The sequence below is a fragment of the Falco rusticolus genome, chromosome 10, assembly GCF_015220075.1.
Source record: "Falco rusticolus isolate bFalRus1 chromosome 10, bFalRus1.pri, whole genome shotgun sequence".
Classification (NCBI taxonomy): domain Eukaryota; kingdom Metazoa; phylum Chordata; class Aves; order Falconiformes; family Falconidae; genus Falco; species Falco rusticolus.
Window position 1 is genome coordinate 17,476,238 of NC_051196.1, and position 21,207 is coordinate 17,497,444.

The following is a 21,207-nucleotide window of genomic DNA, read 5'->3' on the forward strand; positions in this document are numbered from 1 at the left end:
AAATTAGTTTTCTCGAACGGAGCTTTAAAAGGCTGGTATTGGTATTAAATTTTTATGGCACTTGTGCTATTATTAAATCTATTATTTAGAGGGCTGTACACCTGAAAGGATAAACCCTCAACTACAATCAAAGTGAAATGATGTGAGCAGTAAAGTATCTGTAACTTAAGCTGCATCTTTGGATACTCATCTTGGTTACGGTTTAAGAGTTGAAAGCTTTTATAAGTAACATAATTTGTGATGTATTTTATTTTAGAACTCGCTTCTTCGAGAAATAGAAAATGCAAAAAAACAAATAGATGAACTTCAGCATGAAAAGGTATAATACACATTTCTGAAATACTATATTGGAAAATAATTGCTGCATTGCTACCTATTTTTAGTATCCCCCTATTTACGGGGGATTTGAATTTCCCCGTAACACTTAACATTACCTGGAGTGTTAAAAAGTAGGGAGCTGTTATTGCTTATTTTATGGTATTGTGTTGCCTCATTTTTATGATGATTTTATAGGTAATACATAGCTTTTTAGTCAAAGACTTAACACATTTCTAAATACGTAAAGTGGCTGGATATACTAACAGTTTGCCAAAGTTTGAAGATGGCATAGAATTTTTATACTGTTGTATGTATGACTTTGAACAGTAAAAAGAAAAGAGAACTGCTTTTAATGTTGGGTATTTTCCCCTAAGTTTTTTCATATATCATTGGGTATCATGAAAAACGTGTTCAGCTGATACTTTTTTTTTTTTTTTTTTTTAAGTCTGGGTTGTAAGGAGAGAAATATTTATTACATTTGGCCGCTCCTTCGCAATAGCAGCGGTCTGGTGTTTAGCTTGTGCTGGAACTGACAAATTCCCCTCTTGAATAATAGTGGTGGGGCCTTTCAATTCTTTGCATCCTTAAGCAGTGACGCTTGATTTTGTCATCACACTATCTGTTCTGAAATGATACTTGGTATTGCTTATTAAATCATAGGTGTTGTACTGCATGTCCCCAAATCATTCTAGTAAGTAGCTAGGCCAAACTGTAGAGGCTGTGATTCTGTAATAAAATGAAGAACGCGTTCAGAATATTTTGCAGAATGTGCTTTGGATTTTTGTACATGTAGGCCAGCAGTTTTCACACAAGGCACAGATGTTCATCATCAGCCACTTTTTATTAGCCTTTCGTTTTCTCATTCATTGGATTTCTCTGTTGTGAAATTCTGAGTTTTAGAGCATGTAAAAATGTCCAAGTTAAAAGAGAGTGTTTTTAGAACCTTTTGTGCACAGTTGCTTGAAAGATCTTGTTTCTTATTAAATATTATCACTACATTATAGTGAATTTAATATGTGAATTTTATTTAGTAACTGTTTTTAAAATATATATTGTCATTACCACCTAGAGTTACAGTATAGGGAGGCCATAGTGTTCTTAGATGCTCCTTCATGATGGTGCTGTAATGTGTATAGCAATAAATTTTTAGATTTTATGTCATTGAAGGGTACTTCTTACAATTTGCTATTTCTGAGTTTCACAGAAATGAGATCAAAAGACTAAATGTTAGTTTATTAGTCGGTATTTGACACTGATTATTTTAAAGTGTTTTATGTATTTTATCTATTTATTTTTGCAGGATCAACTTGTATTAAATGTTGAAGCATTAAGGGCTGAAAATGACCAAGTGAGACTCAGAGCAACATCACTTCATCATAGGTACCAGTACTTAATTTTAGTTCAGTTTTTTCTAATTTCTTTAAATTTGCTAAATGTGATTTTTTTTCTATCATAACTGAAAATACTTCAGTCATAGCTATAAAATGTATCAGTTTTTAGAGCATATAAAGCAGTTTTTATATTGCTTAAAGAAAAAATCGGCGCTAGTGGGACAAGAGGAATCATTTGGGTGGCTGTTTTGGTTTGTTTCCTCCAACCCCCTACCTTCATAAGGAAAAAATGTTTCTTTGTGTTCTAGCCGACCAGATTTCAGATACCCCATGACATCTTCATCTGTGGCTGACAGTCACACAGACTCCTATGGCACCTCATCAGTGTTAAGGCGTCCCCAGAAAGGACGTTTGGCAGCTCTCAGAGATGAACCTTCAAAGGTAATAGAACTCTGAAATTAAAATAAAAATAAAACTTTGGCCACAAAATAGATTATTAATGAGGCTAACCTATTGCAAGGAGTTTATAGAATTTTACTAATTAATGCACAGCTACTAGTCTTTTTAATTGTTAACAAATAATTGCAAAATTACGATTTTGAACTCCAATTTGGTTTAAGTACGATAAGCCTGTAAAATATAATTTGAAACAGTCCTACTGTTGTGTTTATACGCTAATTTAACGTTGCTGTTCTGCAAGCAAGTCTCGGTCCCATTCAGGACACATAAGTTCTCATCACACAAAGCTGATTCTGAAAGTCTTACTGGATTTGATAGCAAAATTGTACTGTAATTTATAGTGTATATAGCCAAGATAGGTGATGATTCCATTTATTCAATGGAGCTGTCCACTTTTAAATTTAATTAAATTAACTGTAAGATGCGAAGTTTTCTACATCATAGCTTTTTTTTTTTTTTTTTACCTTTCTCAAAACATTGCTGTCTTGGTGGATGCATTCAGCATGTAAGTGGGCTTTTTAAAAATTATTGTAAACATCTTGAAAAGCAGTAGAAAAGTCATATTTTCCCCATTTGAGTTTGGATTATTTTTTTTTCTATTAATTCTTTTAGGTTCAAACTCTGAACGAGCAGGACTGGGAGCGAGCCCAGCAAGCAAGTGTATTGGCAAATGTGGCACAAGCATTTGAAAGTGATGTGGATGTGTCTGATGTTGAGGATGATAGGGAAACTATATTCAGTTCAGTTGATCTGCTGTCACCAAGTGGTCAGGCTGATGCTCAGACTTTGGCCATGATGCTTCAAGAACAGTTGGATGCAATCAACAAAGAGATTAGGTATGGTCTATCTGCTGTTAAGGTTTTGATAAAAATGAGTTTCTGTGAAACTAGAAATCCTTTTTTTTGTGGTTACTTGGGAAAATGGTGGTTGCCCGTTCAGTTTCCTTGCAGGGGCATTGACAGAAGTAACTGGTTTGATTATGCCCAAGTACTCTTTTCAGGTTCTTTGTCTTTAGTCCCGTTACGGAACGGACTGTGTATTACTAGTTTAACAGAAACCCTTGTGTGGTGGTAACAGCAGTAGTGTTGACCACTGTTTTTCAGATTGGATTAGATTTTTCCAGTGTGCTGTTTTGTCTGATAAGTACTGCTTCTTTCTAATGAAAGTGTCAGCCATTCTCTTTATATGGTACTTGTTTGAATGTCATGTTCCATTGAAACTTTTTTTCTTTTAGACTTATCCAAGAAGAGAAGGAAAACACAGAGCAGCGTGCAGAGGAGATTGAAAGCAGAGTGGGTAGTGGAAGTTTGGATGCCCATGGCCGATTCCGGTCCATGAGCTCTATTCCCACTCCCTATGCAAGTGGTTCACTTGCTGGTTCTTCCCCACCTGGCAGTGGCCGCTCCACCCCAAGGCGGATTCCACATAGTCCAGCACGAGAAGTGGACAGACTAGGTATTATGACACTGGTAAGTAACCCTTAACTTCAGTTTTTCAGAAGAGTGTTCTTTTTCTCTAGGAAATGGGTTGTCTGATTTTTCCCTTCCTCTCCTTCTTACTCAGCTGTATTTTTCCTTTCTCTAGGTTTTTCTACTGCTTCCTTTCAACTTCTATAAAAAGTGTAAGATACAGTCATAATCATTAGGAAAAACGTTCAGAACTCAAGTCTATTATTTGGTCAACATCTCATGCCTAAGTATTCCTTCTGTTGTTATGGTCTTGCTTCCGACTCCTCTTCCTAGAAGAAATAATGTTTTCTTTTCAACCCCTGGTACAGCAATCACTTTCTGCCTCTGCTTTAAACTTTATTTTTAGCAGTCCACTGTTCTGCTAAATATTCAACTAAAAAGTGATTTACATCTATTGCATTAAACTTTAAGATTGTAAAAGTATCACAACTGTTTTAATATTAGTGAGTGCTAGTGTCTTGTTTTAGCCTATTAAGACAGGTAGGTAAAAGAGGTATCTGTTAGATCTAGTAGGTGATGAAATAGTAGCTTGGGCTTAGCAGCTCAGCGAGTAGAGGAAGATGGATCCATTCTCTTGACAGTCCTATGACTGCTTAGAGAAATTAATCAGTTTAGGAGCTGCTTTATGCATGTAAACCTACCTATAAAAACAAGATGCAAGTTTTCCACTTTTGTGTTTTTACATATATGTTAAACAAGCCTAACAGTTTCTCATACCTTTTACTAAGGAGCATCTTGGATACAGGTATTTGTTTGCAAGCACTCTCCAGGAAAAGCTCCTTCTCTAATTTAGTTCTGTGTACATTACCTTGTCTCCAGATTTGCGTATGCATTTGGGAACTGCACTTATTAGTTGTATGTGCAATGCTATACTTACTAGACCTTGTTGTCTTGGATTACTGTACTTGTATCATGCCTATACCATCCCAATCAGTAGGCAAGGAATGCTATCCATCACTGTAAGAGCAAGTGGACTGTAAATGACAGACTTGGCTCATTTAGTTCTCTTACAGGAGTGTTTAAGAGCAAGGATTTCGGCTAACTTCCTTTGGCTTTTTATAATGAATGTGTACATGTAACAAAAGTTCTGTCTTTTTTTTTTTCTTTAATAAAAAGGAATTACTTTTCTTGATTTTTTTTTTTTTTTTTTTTTTTAATTATACTAGCTCTAGCCATATATTCAGGGCCAAGGCCACCTCTTTTACAGAAGTTTCAAAATGTGGAGTGCTTTATATTCTAATATTTCACAGTAATAAGTAGTTAAGCTAAGTACTTCTCTTAAAGCCTTATACAATTTTCAGTAGCTATTTTCATGAAAACTAGATCAGAAAAATGTGTGCAATATTAAAATCTAATGTAATTGAACAAAACCCCTGTAATTAAGCTCACTTTAGATTGTAAGAACTGTGAATCAAAGGCACTTGATCTGTTGTTTGCAGTTGCATTTGTCTGATATTTTTGTCCCTGGCAACTGATTTGTGAAAGCTTTTGTGAAAGTTTGAAAACAAGAAGCTATACTTCTAAAATTACAGAACAAGAGCTTTCTAGAAACTTTGAGAAAGGCTATTATGAATTGTTAGACTGAATGAGTTCTTGTAGTTCATTTTTTTTAATAGAAAGTTGCATTGGTTTATGATCATGAAGGCAAATTAGCTTAATGTGAACTGCAGTAGGGGTATTAGGCAGTTCAGTTAACTGAAAAGCCCTTACAATTATGATTAATTAAAAAGCATCAGCATCATAAATTGTGCAACCTACACCTGTCTTGAAAAGTTCTTGTGGACATATTTCGTTCCATATGGTAAACGTACTTATTTTTATGGGTTATCAGATTTAATAGATGAAAGATATCCAGCAAGGGTAAAATGAGCCTGGTGCTCTTTGTCTAAGAACTTGAGGAGGGACTAGATGATCTTTAAAGGTCCCTTCCAACCCAAACTTCCATGGTTCTGTGAACTTATGATTTATTAACATAGTACTCTATGGTCAGATTGAACAAAACTTTACCTAATAATGCTGCATAGCTTGCATGTATTCTAAATAAAAAAATACTAAAGATTGTCATTTGTGGAAGGGAAACAACACAAAATTCCTCTCCCATCTCCTCCCCAATGTCAAAGGGGACTGTCTTAATTTTTGGTTACAGCCTTTTGAACCAATTTGTTGTAAATGCAATGATAACTATTAAAAAAAAATATCTAAATTAAAAATTTCTCAGCATTGGTCTGAATAATTTGGTAACTTACTTATGTAACTCAAGGTTGCTGCCTTGCTTTTTGTGCTGGCAGAGATGAGAAGTACCAAGGAAGTGAGATAAGGCTTTTGGAGTGGATAGAGGATAAAATAAAACCTGGTGGTAGACTCTTGTTCAAACATTTCAGTACTTTAAACTTAGTAAAAAGAACGCAATACTGTTACCGTATAGAAATCAGCTATTGTTGGTACTCACTCAGTCTTTCACAGTTATTAAAGCACGGCTGCTTTTTATGCTATGTAGGAAACAACTGCAGAAATCACCGAGGTGTGGGAAGGGACTAGTGCAGACAACGTATTAAGCCTGCTATGGTGACCGTGTAGGTTATATAGTTCAAGGCAAGTCCTTGACTGGAAATCTCACCTTTTTAAAAGCAACACCTTATACCCCCATGTACTTTACTGATTTTCTTGCTGAAGATAATACACATTTTGTTTGCTAATTTGCCTATGGTACCAATACATTCAAATATCGACAGTACTTTTGTAGGTAACCAACTATAAATCTTGATATTATTATTTTTTTTTTTTTTTTACTTTTCCCCTCTTCAGGGATACATTTAAGTAATCTGTGATTTGAAGAGTGCCTCATACTCCGTATCTTTCTCTGTGCCATTGCTAGAATTGTTATTTATATTCTCCCTAATATGTTTTGTCTGTGCTAGTTGTTTCAGTCTGTGGTATAGTTTAAAATAAATACAGCTTTTCCAAATTTCTTTTCTTTTCATGCATCTATCTGTCAGCCTAGTGATTTAAGGAAACACCGTAGAAAGGTAAAAATCTTTAGTTTGTTTACTGGCATGGCCTTTCATCTCCTTCCCTGTCCCCAAACTAATTAATGGATTACAGGAACATAAAAGAAAGCATTTGCAGGGTAACTCTGTAACAAAGCAAGATTATATGCTCTTTGATATTAAATATAAAGTAGCTTATAATTTTAACATAAGTGTGGGTTGGTTTTTTTGCTGGCATGGGGGGACTGTTGTGTCACTTTCTGTTTGTAACCACTATTCTGCAATCTTTGTGAAACAATACTGAATTTTAAAGGTCTGTTAGTGCACACAAAAATTAGTCATTTTCTGTTACTGAAACTTTGAGGTAGGCCATACCCACAGGTATGTAGAAACTGACTTCATAGAATGGGTAATCTCGCTAATGATTATTTAAACACGTAACAGTGAGAATCAAGATGCCTTCTTTTCACAGGACTCTTTGGTTTTCTGTCTTTGCGCTTGCTTAAACTTAAATTAGGTATATTAGTTTTATGGTGCTGAAGACATTACTGTAGTTCTTTGCTCTGTGAATGAATGAATGAAAGATGAGTGCTGCTTGCACATTTTACTAGCTAAGACTGAAATTTAGTAGTTTGTCACTAAAGGTAACAGAAAACTCGGAGGTCAAACAGAAAATAGGCAACTGCAGATGGTAAGGGCAAGAGTAATCCTTTAACACTGAAATAATTGATTTTTCTTTTCAGTATTTAGTACCATTGATATTGCATTCATGCTTTGGCATTTCCAGCTAACCCCTCAAGTTTTCATTCATATTCTGTTAGTCTCCAGCTTCTAGAGAAGAGGTACGAGATGACAAAACCACAATAAAATGTGAGACATCACCACCTTCTTCACCTCGATCTTTGCGTTTGGACAGAGTCCAAAAAGGAGCTTTGCATACAGTGAGCCATGAAGATATCAGGGACATTAGAAAGTAAGTAGCTGTGAATAGGTCAGACCTACCTTAACTTAGTATTTCAGCTCATCAGAATAAAATCCTGAAACTGCAAAGCTGTTCAGTCTGGAGGATTTTAATCTAGATATTGAAGTGTTTCGCAAAAGTAAAGAGTATGAACACATAAATGGGTGATTATTACATAAAAAAATAATGCATATTTTGTAAATGAGCAGGGATAGCTTGACGTGAAGAATTCTTCTGGTACTCAAGGCCTACATTGTTTACTTCATGTTTAGGAAATTAAAGATGTAGAATTCCAGTCGTCTTTCATAGGTTGGAATCTAGGTCTGCATTTCGAAGTAAGCTGCAAACTGCCATCATTTTAATTGAAAAAAGTTCTTTTCAAAGTGCCTAAGTATCTGGATGGATTCCACTCAAGTATTTCAAGCTTTTGTTATCTGCCTTAATTTGTTCAGGAACTTGTGTTGTCAACTTTGGCCTCTCTGAATTGCACTTTAAACACTTTCCTTTCTTAAAAAATTAAGAATTGCTTTGTAGTTCCATGCTATAGTGTATAAATATTATCACTTCCTTTCTTGCATGATTTAGTTGTTTCCACTGTTTATTTAATGACATGTGTTTTAGTAGATACATTTCTTTTCATGACTCATTAAAAGCTGAAATTAGATGTCATTATAGAGTTACTGAGCTTTCATTAACTTGCACAGAAACCTGAACTTGTTTCTCACTTTGTTATGCTAGTGAATGTGTTGTACATGCACTCCTTTGACTTCTTTTCTTGTAAAGTTCAACAGGCTCGCAAGATGGTCAAACAAGTAATCCTAGTAGCAGTAACAGTAGCCAAGATTCCCTTCATAAAGCCCCCAAAAAGAAGGGCATCAAATCCTCTATTGGCCGCTTGTTTGGCAAGAAAGAAAAGGGACGACCTGGACAAACAGGCAAAGAAACATTAGGGCAAGGTTGGTTTGTTTTTTATCTTGGGTTTCTTTTTGCACAGTGAGAGCGCAGGGTACAGAATACTGAATATTAATGATGTATGTATCAGTATGTGCATATTTGACTGGATTATTTTGGTGCTGATGTACACAGTAATTTTGGAACTAGTGACACTGAATCTTCCAGTAGTTCCTTTTATTAGTGTAGGATTCAGGATCAGCTAGTTGGGTATATTGTTATCTTTTAGTCTTCCACAGCCAGGTTGTTGAACCTTATTGAACTGTTATGGCTTGTTTTGTGAAGCAAAAATTTCAACTGTTCTTCGGAAGTGAAAGAGGCTTTTGTTAGTATTGACATCAACAGTCATGTCTTCACTTTGTACCCAAAGGAACCTCCCTTGAAATGAACCCAGCTGGCTTAGCAAATGCTACAGTGACCTTTGTCTTTTGTGTAATTCTTTGCATAAAGCAGCATCCTTGAAGTTGACACCAACCATAAGTGGTATGGGAACACTGAGAATTCATATTACAGGTGGCTGAAATGAGATTCTCAGTGTGATTCCAGCTGGCTTTATTTAGGCAGCACATATTTTAGTCCATACCAATCTGATTTTCCTATTTTTGTACACCATTTTGATGGATATGTATTCAACTAGGAAATGGAGTGATAGATCTGCTTGGAGGTTTGGCTTTGTATATTTCTGATCAGTAATATTACAATTTGTTTGGGAAAAGCAGTAGTGATTTTTGAGTTACAGCTGGCCAAACCAGACAAGATAAGACTGGTTTTTTGTTTGTTGTGTTTTCTGTATTTTTCTTTTGTAGTTGGCATGGCAGAAGCAGATAGTTCCTCTCAGGATGCATTAGGTCTCAGCAAGCTTGGAGGTCAGGCAGAAAAAAACAGGAAAATGCAGAAAAAGTAAGTTATCAAATATTTTTAATCTGTTGTTAAGGAATGGCTGTGTTTAAAAATGTTTTGTTTTCTCTTTTTGTTTTGTTTTCAGGTGTTTTTGCCTTGTATGTGCTATGGCTAATAAGCCTCTGTAGAATATTTTTTTTTAATTGTTTTTTCCAGAACATCAACAGTAGCGTAGGTTGTGGTAAGTTTGAAAAGAATTTCAGTGCTGAAAACTTATTGTTGAAATGCAGTAATAAACAATCTTGAAGATAAAAGTGGAGTCTTATCAAACCTTCCCCCAAATGTGTTATATTTGATACCTGCTTTGGGTTTAATCCATTTGGAAGATTTCCCCAAAGTTGCTTTTGGCTGCTACTTGCTCCAGAGTGTAAAAGAGTGGACAGAGTGAAAGCAAGAGATGTTCTGTGCAGGCATCCTTCTGTATGCATTTGCTGGTTCCTTTCTAGCTGGGGACTCTGAAAGTCTTTCCTTTTGTGTTGCAGCTGCTAACTGCTGCTGCGGTCACTAATTTTTTCGCTTCTGTTTGAAGTTGTCTTGACATTTGCTCTCATACGTTTCAGCAGCTGAAACCTTTTTTTTTCATTGCACCATACTACCCTGATAGTCACAATTTATAAAAAAAAGAGAAAATTTCCTTTTTTTGTGGCCTTTTAGATATGTAGCTACCTTTTCCTAGTCATGAGAATTTTTTCAGTGTGTCCAAGAAAATCTGTAGTTTACTGTTCAGCTTCTGAATATCTATCACATGCTTTGTTGTTCCCAGACTTAAGAGATGAAGCAAAGACTATAATAATAGGTGAAAAATAGATATTGCTACTAGTAGAAATCTTGACTTAATGCTTATATGGTAATACAGGACACACTCAAATTTGTGTAAGACCAGACATTCTTTGCATTTTTCCACCCAAAGTTTGAGCCATATACCTTAAACTTTTGTTGCTTCTGTTCTGTTCAGCTGTCTACTCTGTGTCAAAAAAGCTGACCAAGATCAGAAAAGTCTTGCTTTTTTACTTGCCTTCTGAAGACAGAATAGCGAATGTTGAAAGTGTGCATATTTTCTCTTTGCAAGAGATTTCTTGCAGTACCTAAGTTCTATTAACAAATAAGAATAAATGCCTGGTGACTGCTAATGAAAACCAGCAGTGTGTTAGTTTGAAAAGTCAGAATGGAATGTGGTTTTGTTTGTATAACAGAATGCTCAGCTGTTTTTCTTCAGACTGTTAGACTGAAGGCAATCATACATTATTATGATCTGGTATTTTCCCTTTTCTCCAGAGCTTTAAAGCCATACAACATCTTGGTTGAATAAATAGTTTTAGTCTGGCCATATCTAAATTGTGGTAGGCCTGTTCTTTGAACAATATAGATCTTTCTGAATACCAGCAACAAATTTCATTCTAGAGTAAAACAATCTATACTGTCTTGCTTTAATAAATGCAAAAGAATGCAGCTGCAGATAAATCATGACTTTTTTTGGTAAACATTCTGCTTGTCAAATTTACTGGTATTACTTAAAGTATTCCTGTTGGTTGCTTAAAAGGCAAGTGTCTATATTAAACAAATGAAAACTTTTAGTTTGAAGTTGCCTTGCCTAGCTATTAAACATGGGTACGTGCTTATTCACAGGAAAGTACCTATGATTCAGATATTTTAGTGAAAGTGGGTATGAAACAAGACTGTTGATGAAAATAGGTATTATAATGTTTAGGTTCATTACTGTTACTGCTGAGAGCAGTAGCAGGGCTCTTTTGAATTTACATGAGAAGCAAATCTGCCATTTTAAAAATCCCAGCAAGGTACTTTAATCCAGCTGTTTCGGAATCCTGACAGGTATTCTGAACATAGGAAGCAATATTATCACAAAGTATCAGATGCCTTGCTGCCTTCTTGAGATGCTCATTATCAAAAAGAAAGTGGTAAAGCTGCCTTGAATTGCTTTTCATTTTGATAGTGGAGGAGGATGGTGTTAAAACAAATCCTTGAGGCTGACTGTTCACTTATAAAATCTTGTATTCAGCAAAAAGAATTCCAGTTACCTGAATGCTTGGAACAATGACAGCTACTTCTATTTATAGCTGTCTCTAATCCCTATTTGCTTGCTTATGTTTCTGATTTCTGCATGCATGCACACAAACAGGCTGAGGGCAAAATTCAATGTCTTCACTAACAAAACCTATTTATAGTTACAGAATTGAATTACAGTATACCTTATTTGTCTGGTTTTGTATGCATTTGAGTTCAGTTTAATCCTAGTTTTATATTTTTCCTTCATTGTTTTATTTTCCTTTTGTTTACCATTTGATGTGGTAGTGCAAAATCAGGGTAAGTTTATTTTTATTTTATTAGGATTGTTGTGAAAGTATGATAAATCACATTTGGATTTTTTAGCAATATATTAAAAGCTCTAACTCAGTCTAATTCTGAGAGGAGATACTAGATTTGAAAGAATTTATTGTGAAAATGTGTTGCTGAAATAAATCCAGTGTCATCTAGTTGTGTGAAATCTAGTTCAGTGTCTTGTCTTAATTTGCATGGTGTGAGTGTTTATAATGGAAATATTAAAGCCTACTTAGATGGAATTAGTTTTGTAATTTGGCTTTTGAAGGTTCTTTAGCCATAATAAATACTTGTGGCAGTTCATGTCCAAGGTAGATGTATTTCTGTAAAACTGTTGCTCTGTTTACTAAATCTGTTAGTGTTTTGTTCATGTTGTTCATTATCTTTGTGAGCTGTACTATTGACAGTTTTTGCCACAACTATATTTGTGTTTTTGTGTGTACACCACAGCAAATTTAATACTGTATTAATCAAAAAGGAAGGCAACCCTAAATTTAACTCTCCTTAAAAAAAGTTATACACACAAAGTTAATTGCGTACCTGAAATCAAAATATAACAAGGCTATTAACTTTCTACTGATGCTTTGCCTGAAGTTTTCATCTCATGTTTTGCTGCTGTTGCCTTTCAGTTATAACACTTTGCTCGTTCTTCTCCACCACACAACAGTGGTTTTGCTGCTCCGAACTTCTTCCATACCAGTTAACGGAATCATAGAATCTTTTAGGTTGGAAAAGACCTTTAAGATCACAGAGCCCAGCCAGTAACCTAGCATTGCCAAGCCCACACTAAACCATGTCCCTGAGTGCTGCATACACACATCTTTTAAATACCTCCAGAGACCGCGACTCAGCCACTTCCCTGGGCAGCCTGTTGCAATGCTTGATAACCCCTTTGGTGAAGCAATTGTTCCTAATACACAACCTAAACCTCCCCTGGTGCAACTTGAGGCCATTTCCTCTTGTCCTATCACTTCTTACCTGGGAGCACAGACCTTCAGTTCCATCCAAGAAGTCTGGAATATAGCATTCCACTTTGGCTACAAGTTCTGGATTTATCCATTCCCATGCAGTCTTAATCCAGTGATGAAATGACTTTGCTCTGGGCTGCTTTGTTTTCGTTGTGGAGTTATGTATGCTTGTCTGCCAAGAGCCATTCTAAATACAAATATTTCAAATGGTCTTTAAAAGGCCTCGTGTACTACTACATCAAGCACCTGGAGTTTTGACGTAATTTCTTGTCCCGCATGACCATGATTTGTTTGTTCTCCGCAGCTGGTGTTAGAAGCTTTTTGAATGTGTCTATCAAGTGTTCTCCTCTTGAGCAGCACATTTGGTCTCCCATTCCAAGTGACGTTCAGCCAATAATAAGTCTGTAGACGACTATCCCTTGGTTTTGTCACCTAAGAGTTATTCCAGTCACCAGCTACTCCTTTGACTTTCTTTCGCACTTCCCAGTGCCAGCTTTATAACATCTGTTAACATTGCTAACACTATTGCAATATTCTTTTTATCTTGCAAAGATATGAGGCTGGATTTTGCCCCCACGTCTTAAATGGCATAATTGATGGCCTGCGAAATGAAACTGGTGTGTCAGTTGCGACCTTTACATAATCTGGTCATGTATTGCTGGAATGCAGCAAGTATCTTGGTGAAGTTGGAAGGGAATTGTTGGAAAAACAAAGTTCTCCGCTGTAGGAAAAATCCACTGAAGCATCATTTGCAGATGAAGCAGCAGTTGCTGTTGAATTCTTCCTATGAAATATTTTGTGCCTGTGCTGTTTTGAACTTTCAGCTTAATGATTTTCAACACAAGCAAGTTTTCTATTTCTTCTTGCGTGTGAACAAATTGCGCAATTAATTTTCCACTTCATGAATGCATTCCTCTTTGGATCCATTGAATAATTTCTGCATAAAGTTATCTTATAAGCATTTTTTGGTTTGTTTGTTTCTATGTCTACATGTTTGTCTCCATCACGTAACCCTTCCAGCCATACAATTGCTTTCTGCGTGCAATACCACCGTGAGTTTCAAGTTTGCATCATGACCTATCCTTATGCTTTTGGTACATTCCCTGTACTACTCTTCTCAAAACGATGGTTAACCTGAACTACGCAGAGAGACTTATAAAACTACCAGAAATTACACTGCAGTTCTCAAAACTCCATACAAAACCCCAAGCAGCTCTATAAGCTGGGGAGAGGCAGTGATTGCACGCTCGTGGGGTCATCCCAGTGAAACCTGAGGCTGCTTTGGGCATGTCTGTGCTCTTTCATCACTGGTGGTCCTCCCTCACTGCATGGTCGTGTTATCACAAGCACCAAACAGAAAGATGGAGACAAAGACACCAATTCTGAAGTTAAACTACTTGGAAAAAACCATTGTATTCCTTTCTGGCAAATACAGTATTAAGCATTTTATTCTGTTCTTACCAAGCACTATTTTATAATATCTCATTCATTTATTTTTCCTATTTTTTAATCTTTAAACAACAAAGTGAAGCAAAACTGAATGTGTTCCAGGCTAGTGATTTGTGAGATTAATGTCATATGTTCTACAGTAGCAGGAAAATACCTGATCCCTTATTCATAATTTAGAAATAGATATATCTTTCTGAACCATACAAATATGAATTAGCTTTTACAATAGTATCTTTGTCAGTGAAATCTAACTACAGAGCTGCTAACTGCTGAACACTGTTTCCACATTAATTGTTGGACCCTGGAATGGGTACATTAGAGTGATTATTTGTACCCAGTAATCTGGCAGTTCCTTCCTTCCTCCCCTTTTGTTGTTCCTGGGCAGCGCTTTTAGTTAGGTTAAAGTATTGGGAGGCTCTTCTAGAGTGATAGGAATTTATTGACGTGCAGGTGGAGAAGTACTATGTGGTGATAAAACAGTTGCTAGTATATTTATTACTTCGTTGATTATTTTTTTTATAGCTAGTTATTCACCAATATAACGTGAGGATCCTAAGTATGCTGCCGTGTCTCAAAGAGCTGAGTACTGCATATCTGTTTCGCACTAGTAGCAAAGAAAGCTACTAGTCAGTCAGTAACCCCTTCTCAAGATGTCTTGTGTGATAGTTTTTTTAATATCTGTAACTTTTAAATATTTTATCATCTTAGATCTGTTCAACAATACAGTTATGAAGGCAGGGAGGCCACACCTTGAATCCTGGGTTCAGCTCTGAGCCCCTCACTGCAAGTGGGATGTAGAGGGGCTGGAGCATGTCCAGCACCAGGCAGGGGGCTGGGGCACAAGGCTGATGGGGGGTGGTGGGGGGAGCTGGAGGTGCTCAGCCTGGAGAAGAGGGGGCTCAGGGAGGACCTGATGGCTCTTTACAGCTGCCTGGCAGGGGAGGTTGATCTCTTCTCCCAGATAAAGGATAGAACAAGAGGAAATGGCCTCAAGTTATGCCAGGGGAGGTTTATATTGGATGTTGGGGAAAATGTCTTCACTGGGAGGGTGGTCAGGCACTGGGCCAGGCTGCCTGGGGAGGTGGTGCGGTCACCGTCCGTGGGGGCGTTGAAAAAGCATGTAGATGTGGTGCTTGGGGACATGGTTTAGTGATGGAGTTGGTAGTGCTACATTAATGGTTGGACTTGTTGATCTCAAAGGTCTTTTCCAACCTAAATGATTCTATGATTCTAAATTGTGAGAAAAGGATAAATACATGACATAGAATCTTGAATTTGTAGTATTGCTGTTCACCTTAATTCTATACTCGCAGGCATGAATAAAAAGCATAAACCAGTAAAAACTCCCCAATCAGGTGTATTTGTTTTTTCTAAACTTCTGAGGAGAGTGAGTGGCAACTTAATCGTATGCAACTAGCTTTCGAAGGCAGCTTAAATATGCTTTTTTCAGACTTTATCCATTTTTTCAGACAGATGTATCTGGGCAACATGGCATGCTTATACCCGCAGCACTCGTTTTTGTCTCTCGGTTTATCAAACATTTTTGGCAGCTATTTATAGGGATCTTGTGGGCTTCCATTGTTTCTGTAAGCTGAATTGTCAATATTAAACTTCAGTCTTTTCTGTTTCAGAATAACAAAGGAAGTTGTGTCATCATAGGAGATGAAAGCTGAGTTTCAGTACACTGCCTTTCAGAATATAACTGCCAAAGCGTGGGTCTCTGGATACAATGGTTGTCTGAAGCTGTGCCTGAAATTCTGACAGGCTCGCTATTGCAGACTGAAATTCACCAATTAAATGGTTACTGTCCCCATTTCCAGCCTTGACAGCCTGATGGACAGTACCATTGCGATGGCATGGGTATCTGATATACTCATAGATTTCCACAGGTTTCAGATCTGCACCTTGACAAATGACTGCTTTGGTTCAGTCTCATTTGCTGAACAGAAAATTGCAGCGATTGAGAATCTGACTGACAAATAAGTCTGACCTCTCCAGTTTGTGTTGGCAGTGTTGGTTAGAGTGTCAGTAGCAGTTTCAGGCACAAATTTCTGAAAGGCAAGGTCCAGCATCTCTGCCACTCTGAAATGTCCTATCCAGTTCAGCTTATATCACGTGTGCTGTGGCTGCCTTAGTGGGTGTATCATACAAGGCTGAGAAAGGAAGAAAGCTAACGATTGGAAATGAGATAGTAAATTGAATGCAGTGTTTAAATTATAACATCTAGTTATAACTGGTTTCTCTTAGTTATTAATAACTCTTTCTACAATTGTAGGCATGAGTTGCTGGAGGAAGCCAGAAGACAAGGTTTGCCTTTTGCACAGTGGGATGGGCCCACTGTAGTTGTGTGGTTGGAGGTAAGTGGTCTCTCCAAAATAAATAAAAGATAAAACCCTCAACTTACAGACTTCTGAAGATTTTAAGGCTTTGGAGCCGGGAATGTTTTCCAGATCCTGCTTACTTCCTTTTTTGTGTTTCAGCTGTGGGTTGGGATGCCAGCCTGGTATGTGGCTGCTTGCCGAGCAAATGTGAAAAGCGGTGCTATCATGTCGGCCTTGTCTGATACAGAAATACAGCGTGAAATTGGGATTAGTAATCCTCTGCACAGACTGAAGCTGAGGCTGGCCATTCAAGAAATCATGTCACTAACAAGTCCATCTGCCCCTCCCACCTCAAGGACGGTAAGGAAAGTGATCCAGCATTAAACATCTTTTAGAACCATCAGAATTTCCAAAAATTCTGCTGTAAACATGTAACTGAAAGGACTTGAATTACAAATAAGAATTTCTGGAAACATCAAATTGTAGAAGAACACATTATTTAAATATAGGGTGTTTCTTCCTTTCATGGAAATTAAATGAAGGAAAACCTACATTTTCTTTCTCAAGGGAAAGAGAAGTTAAATTAGTGTAAGTATGTAATCCAAAATGTTATTATTTGCCTCATCTTTTGGCCTCAGAAGAATTTATGATACAGGTGAAGTATACATCTGCATACAGAAACTTGTAAAGTAGTTGGAGGCTCTTTTAATCCATGTATAAGGCCATTAACTCCAAATAACGATTTAGACTAAAACACTAGGAGTCTACCTGTTTCTCTGTACTATAGTATGATTCTAGGCACTTAAAGTTAGTGTGAATTTCCTTTCATATGTGAGCCTGCTCTGCAATCTAAAGCTATTTCTGAGATTCCTGGGATTACATACTAGACTACAAATGTATTTTTTCAGATTAGAGCAGAGTCAAGTGTTTGCCCATTAATTACATCAGTGTAAGCTATTTATCACATTCAATTTTGTTAATATCTTTGAAGAAAAGTGATCCATGTTAATAGGCTTTTATTCCATGCCATTACTTCCAGTAGATGTACCTGTACTTAAGACCTTAGAAACCATTGCTTTTGCCCATGCCTGCTCCTTACATGTACCGATTGCTTATATGTTCTGCAACCTTTCCTCTTTGTTACTGCTTTCCTTTCACTGGATGGGATTGGTTCCCTGTGGGGTCATATTAGACCACGGGAAATGTCTGGGTAACACATGAAGAAATGGAAAATCTTACAGCCACACAACAAACGGTTAGTTTACAGTGTTGCCACTTCTGTTCCTTAGAGTGCTTTTCCCACTTTTTGAACATTTGAATCAAGTGCCATTTGGTCTTTTTTTCTTTTTCTTTTTTCTAAATTAATGCATTAAAATTCTGGATCATTGCTGCTTCTAATTATTAACCTTGTAACCTGCATCTTGATAATTTTTTTTTCCAGAAGGGGGTGGGGGGGTGGGAAATCAACACTGATAAGATTGTAAACGAAACTCTTTCTAATTTGTAGAATGGAGCTCTGATTTGTTTAACTAATAGACAATTTGAATTACTTGTGCAGAAATTTTTTCTTTCCAGAAATCTTAATCAATAGATGAGGTATACAGCCTGTCACATGAAAATGAGTGCCTCGTGTATTTTTTTACAATGCATGATGCTTGTTTTTTCTAGATGTTTTTGGTATGCAGTAGACTTAGTCTTGCAGTGCGCCTTTTAACTTTGATCTCCTTACTAAACTTAAATACTAATACATATGTGTGTTCTTTTGCTTTTCTAACCACGTAACAGGAAGATGAGGAGGGAAGCTGGGCTCAGGTTGGAAACTTTATGTAATATTATAGACTATATGTAAACTGTGAAAATTTAGAGCATTAAAGAATCTGGTTTTCCTTTATAGTTTATGTGACTCTTGTTGTGGCTTGGGGATTGGTAGAGGGGGAAACTACAGGCCTATCTCTGTGTAATACATACTTTTATATTTAGGTGATTTAAATATTTTCATGTTCTAAGGCTTCCAAGAACTAGTGGTTCATCATTGAAAATTTGTAAAATACTTTGTTACGTAGCACATAACAAAAAAATGTTATTCGTAAGGATTTTTAATATTAGGTAGGGCTGTTAGGAGGAGGAAATATTCAGAAGCCTTTGTTATCATTAGCTTTCAAAAGAGTTACCTCTAGCTTATGAATCACCAAAATGTAGTGGAAAGTTACTCTTTTTTTTTTTTTTTTTTTTTTGAGTATCGGTTTATGCTATGCATTGAATGTGCTAGATCAGATTTTGAAATAATTTCATAACAAAGCGTGGAATGTTTTGGTGGGGGGATGGTTCTCTAGGAAGCCAGAAGTCCAACAAGAATCTCTGATCAGTGCAGAAAGGCCCTGTTCAATCCAGCCACCCTCCCAGGTGTGCCACAAGACATACTGAGCCTAGATGGTTAAGTAGATTTCTGTGCACTAATTCTGTAATCCTTCTTGATTAATTGTTTTCCCGTAAAGTGGTGACAAATCCTAATTGTATTTTCAGGCATTGATACAGTTGAGTGTTTTATACAGGGATATAAACAAAACTGGGGATTTGCCTGTGACCCATATCTTGGGACAGTATAGTCTCTTGCTTGGCTGCCCTCCAGCTTAAACCCGTTTAAGTCCCATTAACTGCCTCTCAGATGCTCATTTGCAGATTGTCGATGACAATCATACTTGCCTCCCTGTTACAAGAGTAGCATGCTCTTCCAGTCTGCTACCTAGCGATGGCTTGAAGAAATGCATTTCAGTGTGGCCTTCCTCTTTTCTGTAAGATGCTTCCTCTAGAGGAGAAATAAAGCTTGTGACTTTTAATTGTACAGTAAAAATGAATTATTACCGTTCATTTTTGAAAAAAAAGAGCTGCTGGTTTTTGTTGCTCAAGGAATGCTTAGGTGCACGGTTAGAAACTCTTCAGTTTTCTCAAAAAAAAAAAAAAAAAAAGCGCCTGGTGATTTGCAGGTCAAAAATGCAGTGAGAAGATAAGTCTTTTTTCCTTTTTTCTCTCCCCTCCACCCCCACCCCCCCCCGTTTTTTTTTTTTTTTTTTTTTTTCTCTCTTAAGATAAGGACCAACATTTAGAATTGCTTGTTCTTCCATAGTGGGGTTTTATCAGTTTCTAACATGGTTAGGTGTATTAAACCCCCCCTGCAGGTTGGTTGTGTGTTGGGGTTTTTTTTGTTTGTTTGTTTTTTAATATCTTCTATGTACGGTTGTGTGAAAAATAAGATTCCTCCCAATTTTCAAGAGACACAGTATTTTCGACATCTTAACAAAAAGAAATTCTACGGCTCTTGCTACCAAAACTGTATAGATTTTTAATTTTTATTAGCTTTTGCATATTTTTTCATATTCTTCAATGTGAAATAATTTAAGGCAGTTTTACTTGCTGATCTGAAGATCTGAACTTGCTTTTCTTCAGGAGGATGACTTCTTCAGAAAACATACATGTAGTGTTCAATATTTGAATTTGCTTATCTTTATAGGCTAAGAATTAAATAAGCATTGTTTTACTTTTCTTCAAAACATGTCTAAAAAACTGGTCTCATTTCTCATTTTAATAAACTTTTTCCTTAATCTTTTAAAAACAGACGCTAGCATATGGCGATATGAATCACGAGTGGATTGGCAATGAATGGCTCCCTAGTCTGGGGCTTCCTCAGTATCGCAGCTATTTCATGGAATGTCTTGTCGATGCTCGAATGCTGGATCATTTAACTAAAAAAGATCTGCGTGGGCAACTAAAAATGGTGGACAGCTTTCACAGGTGAATAGATTTAAGTTGGAGACCTAACTTATAGTAAATGTTTCTGTTACCTCGAAATGTTTTTTTTCTAATTTTTTTTCTTTTCTAAACAGAAACAGTTTTCAGTGTGGAATTATGTGCCTACGAAGACTGAATTATGATCGAAAAGAACTTGAAAGAAAAAGAGAAGAAAGCCAGAATGAAATTAAGGGTTAGTGCAATGTCTTGACCTCAGTCTGATTCTAATGTGTTTTCACTGATCTGCCTCAAATTTACTTAAAAATTATTTATAAAATACCAAGTGTTAAATACAGGAGATGTGTCTGGATGCAGGCCCCAAACAGTGAGTCATGAAACACATCATTAAATCATTTGCTCATGTAGAGATGTGCTGCAAATGCAGGCATTCTTGAAACTATTACTCTCTGAAGTTTGAAACAAAACTAAATGTGTTAGGAGGATGACAGTTTTAAAAAAGCATTTGGTTTTTTTGTTTGGTTTTCTTCTTTTTTTCCTGTTCTGACCCAGTAACTTTGCATCTACATGATTTTATTGTTGTTAGTGCCTGGTAATTTTATTACCCAGCACTTTATAAAAAAAATATGCAGGTGACTTAGGTGTTTATATCTTCCAGATTCATGGTGATCATTGAACAAGAGAGGAGGAAGAACAAAAAGCAGTGTGGGGATTCACAGTATTTTCCAAGACTTCCCATAGAATTTTTGTCCCTGTCTAATACCAGAAGTCTTTTCTGATGTCTTAGACTAACATTTTAGGGTTACCTTGTACACAGTTTGCTTAGAAAGCTCTGTGCCTGCTCTTCCCCTTTCCTTTTAAAGTGTTGGTACATTTTGGTGGTTATTCTACTAATTGTGCCTGCGAAAGTGTTAACTCCTGGGAATGAACTGGCATGAAACAGGTCTGTGTTGTGGCTGGCAGGCCTTTCTTTAGCCTCCTAAATGGTATGGCAGCATCTCTTGCCTATGGG

The 21,207-nt window shown here is 36.7% G+C and overlaps 1 protein-coding gene across 3 annotated transcripts in view; it reads left to right on the plus strand.

Annotated features, from left to right (window-relative positions):
- PPFIA1 (PTPRF interacting protein alpha 1) overlaps positions 1-21,207 on the plus strand; it is a 78,854-nt gene that overhangs the window by 48,504 nt on the left and 9,143 nt on the right. For 2 of the 3 annotated variants that reach the window (XM_037402488.1, XM_037402487.1), the window contains exons 12-28: positions 257-319; positions 1,619-1,698; positions 1,958-2,090; positions 2,611-2,613; positions 2,721-2,944; positions 3,343-3,577; positions 6,574-6,603; positions 7,386-7,537; positions 8,309-8,481; positions 9,283-9,376; positions 11,687-11,698; positions 16,406-16,487; positions 16,611-16,811; positions 17,644-17,706; positions 18,237-18,263; positions 20,065-20,240; positions 20,333-20,430. In XM_037402488.1, the coding sequence (XP_037258385.1) occupies positions 257-319; positions 1,619-1,698; positions 1,958-2,090; positions 2,611-2,613; positions 2,721-2,944; positions 3,343-3,577; positions 6,574-6,603; positions 7,386-7,537; positions 8,309-8,481; positions 9,283-9,376; positions 11,687-11,698; positions 16,406-16,487; positions 16,611-16,811; positions 17,644-17,706; positions 18,237-18,263; positions 20,065-20,240; positions 20,333-20,430 (1,846 nt within the window). The remainder of the gene's footprint in view (positions 1-256; positions 320-1,618; positions 1,699-1,957; positions 2,091-2,610; positions 2,614-2,720; positions 2,945-3,342; positions 3,578-6,573; positions 6,604-7,385; positions 7,538-8,308; positions 8,482-9,282; positions 9,377-11,686; positions 11,699-16,405; positions 16,488-16,610; positions 16,812-17,643; positions 17,707-18,236; positions 18,264-20,064; positions 20,241-20,332; positions 20,431-21,207) is intronic. The other variant, XM_037402489.1, reaches the window with a different exon arrangement.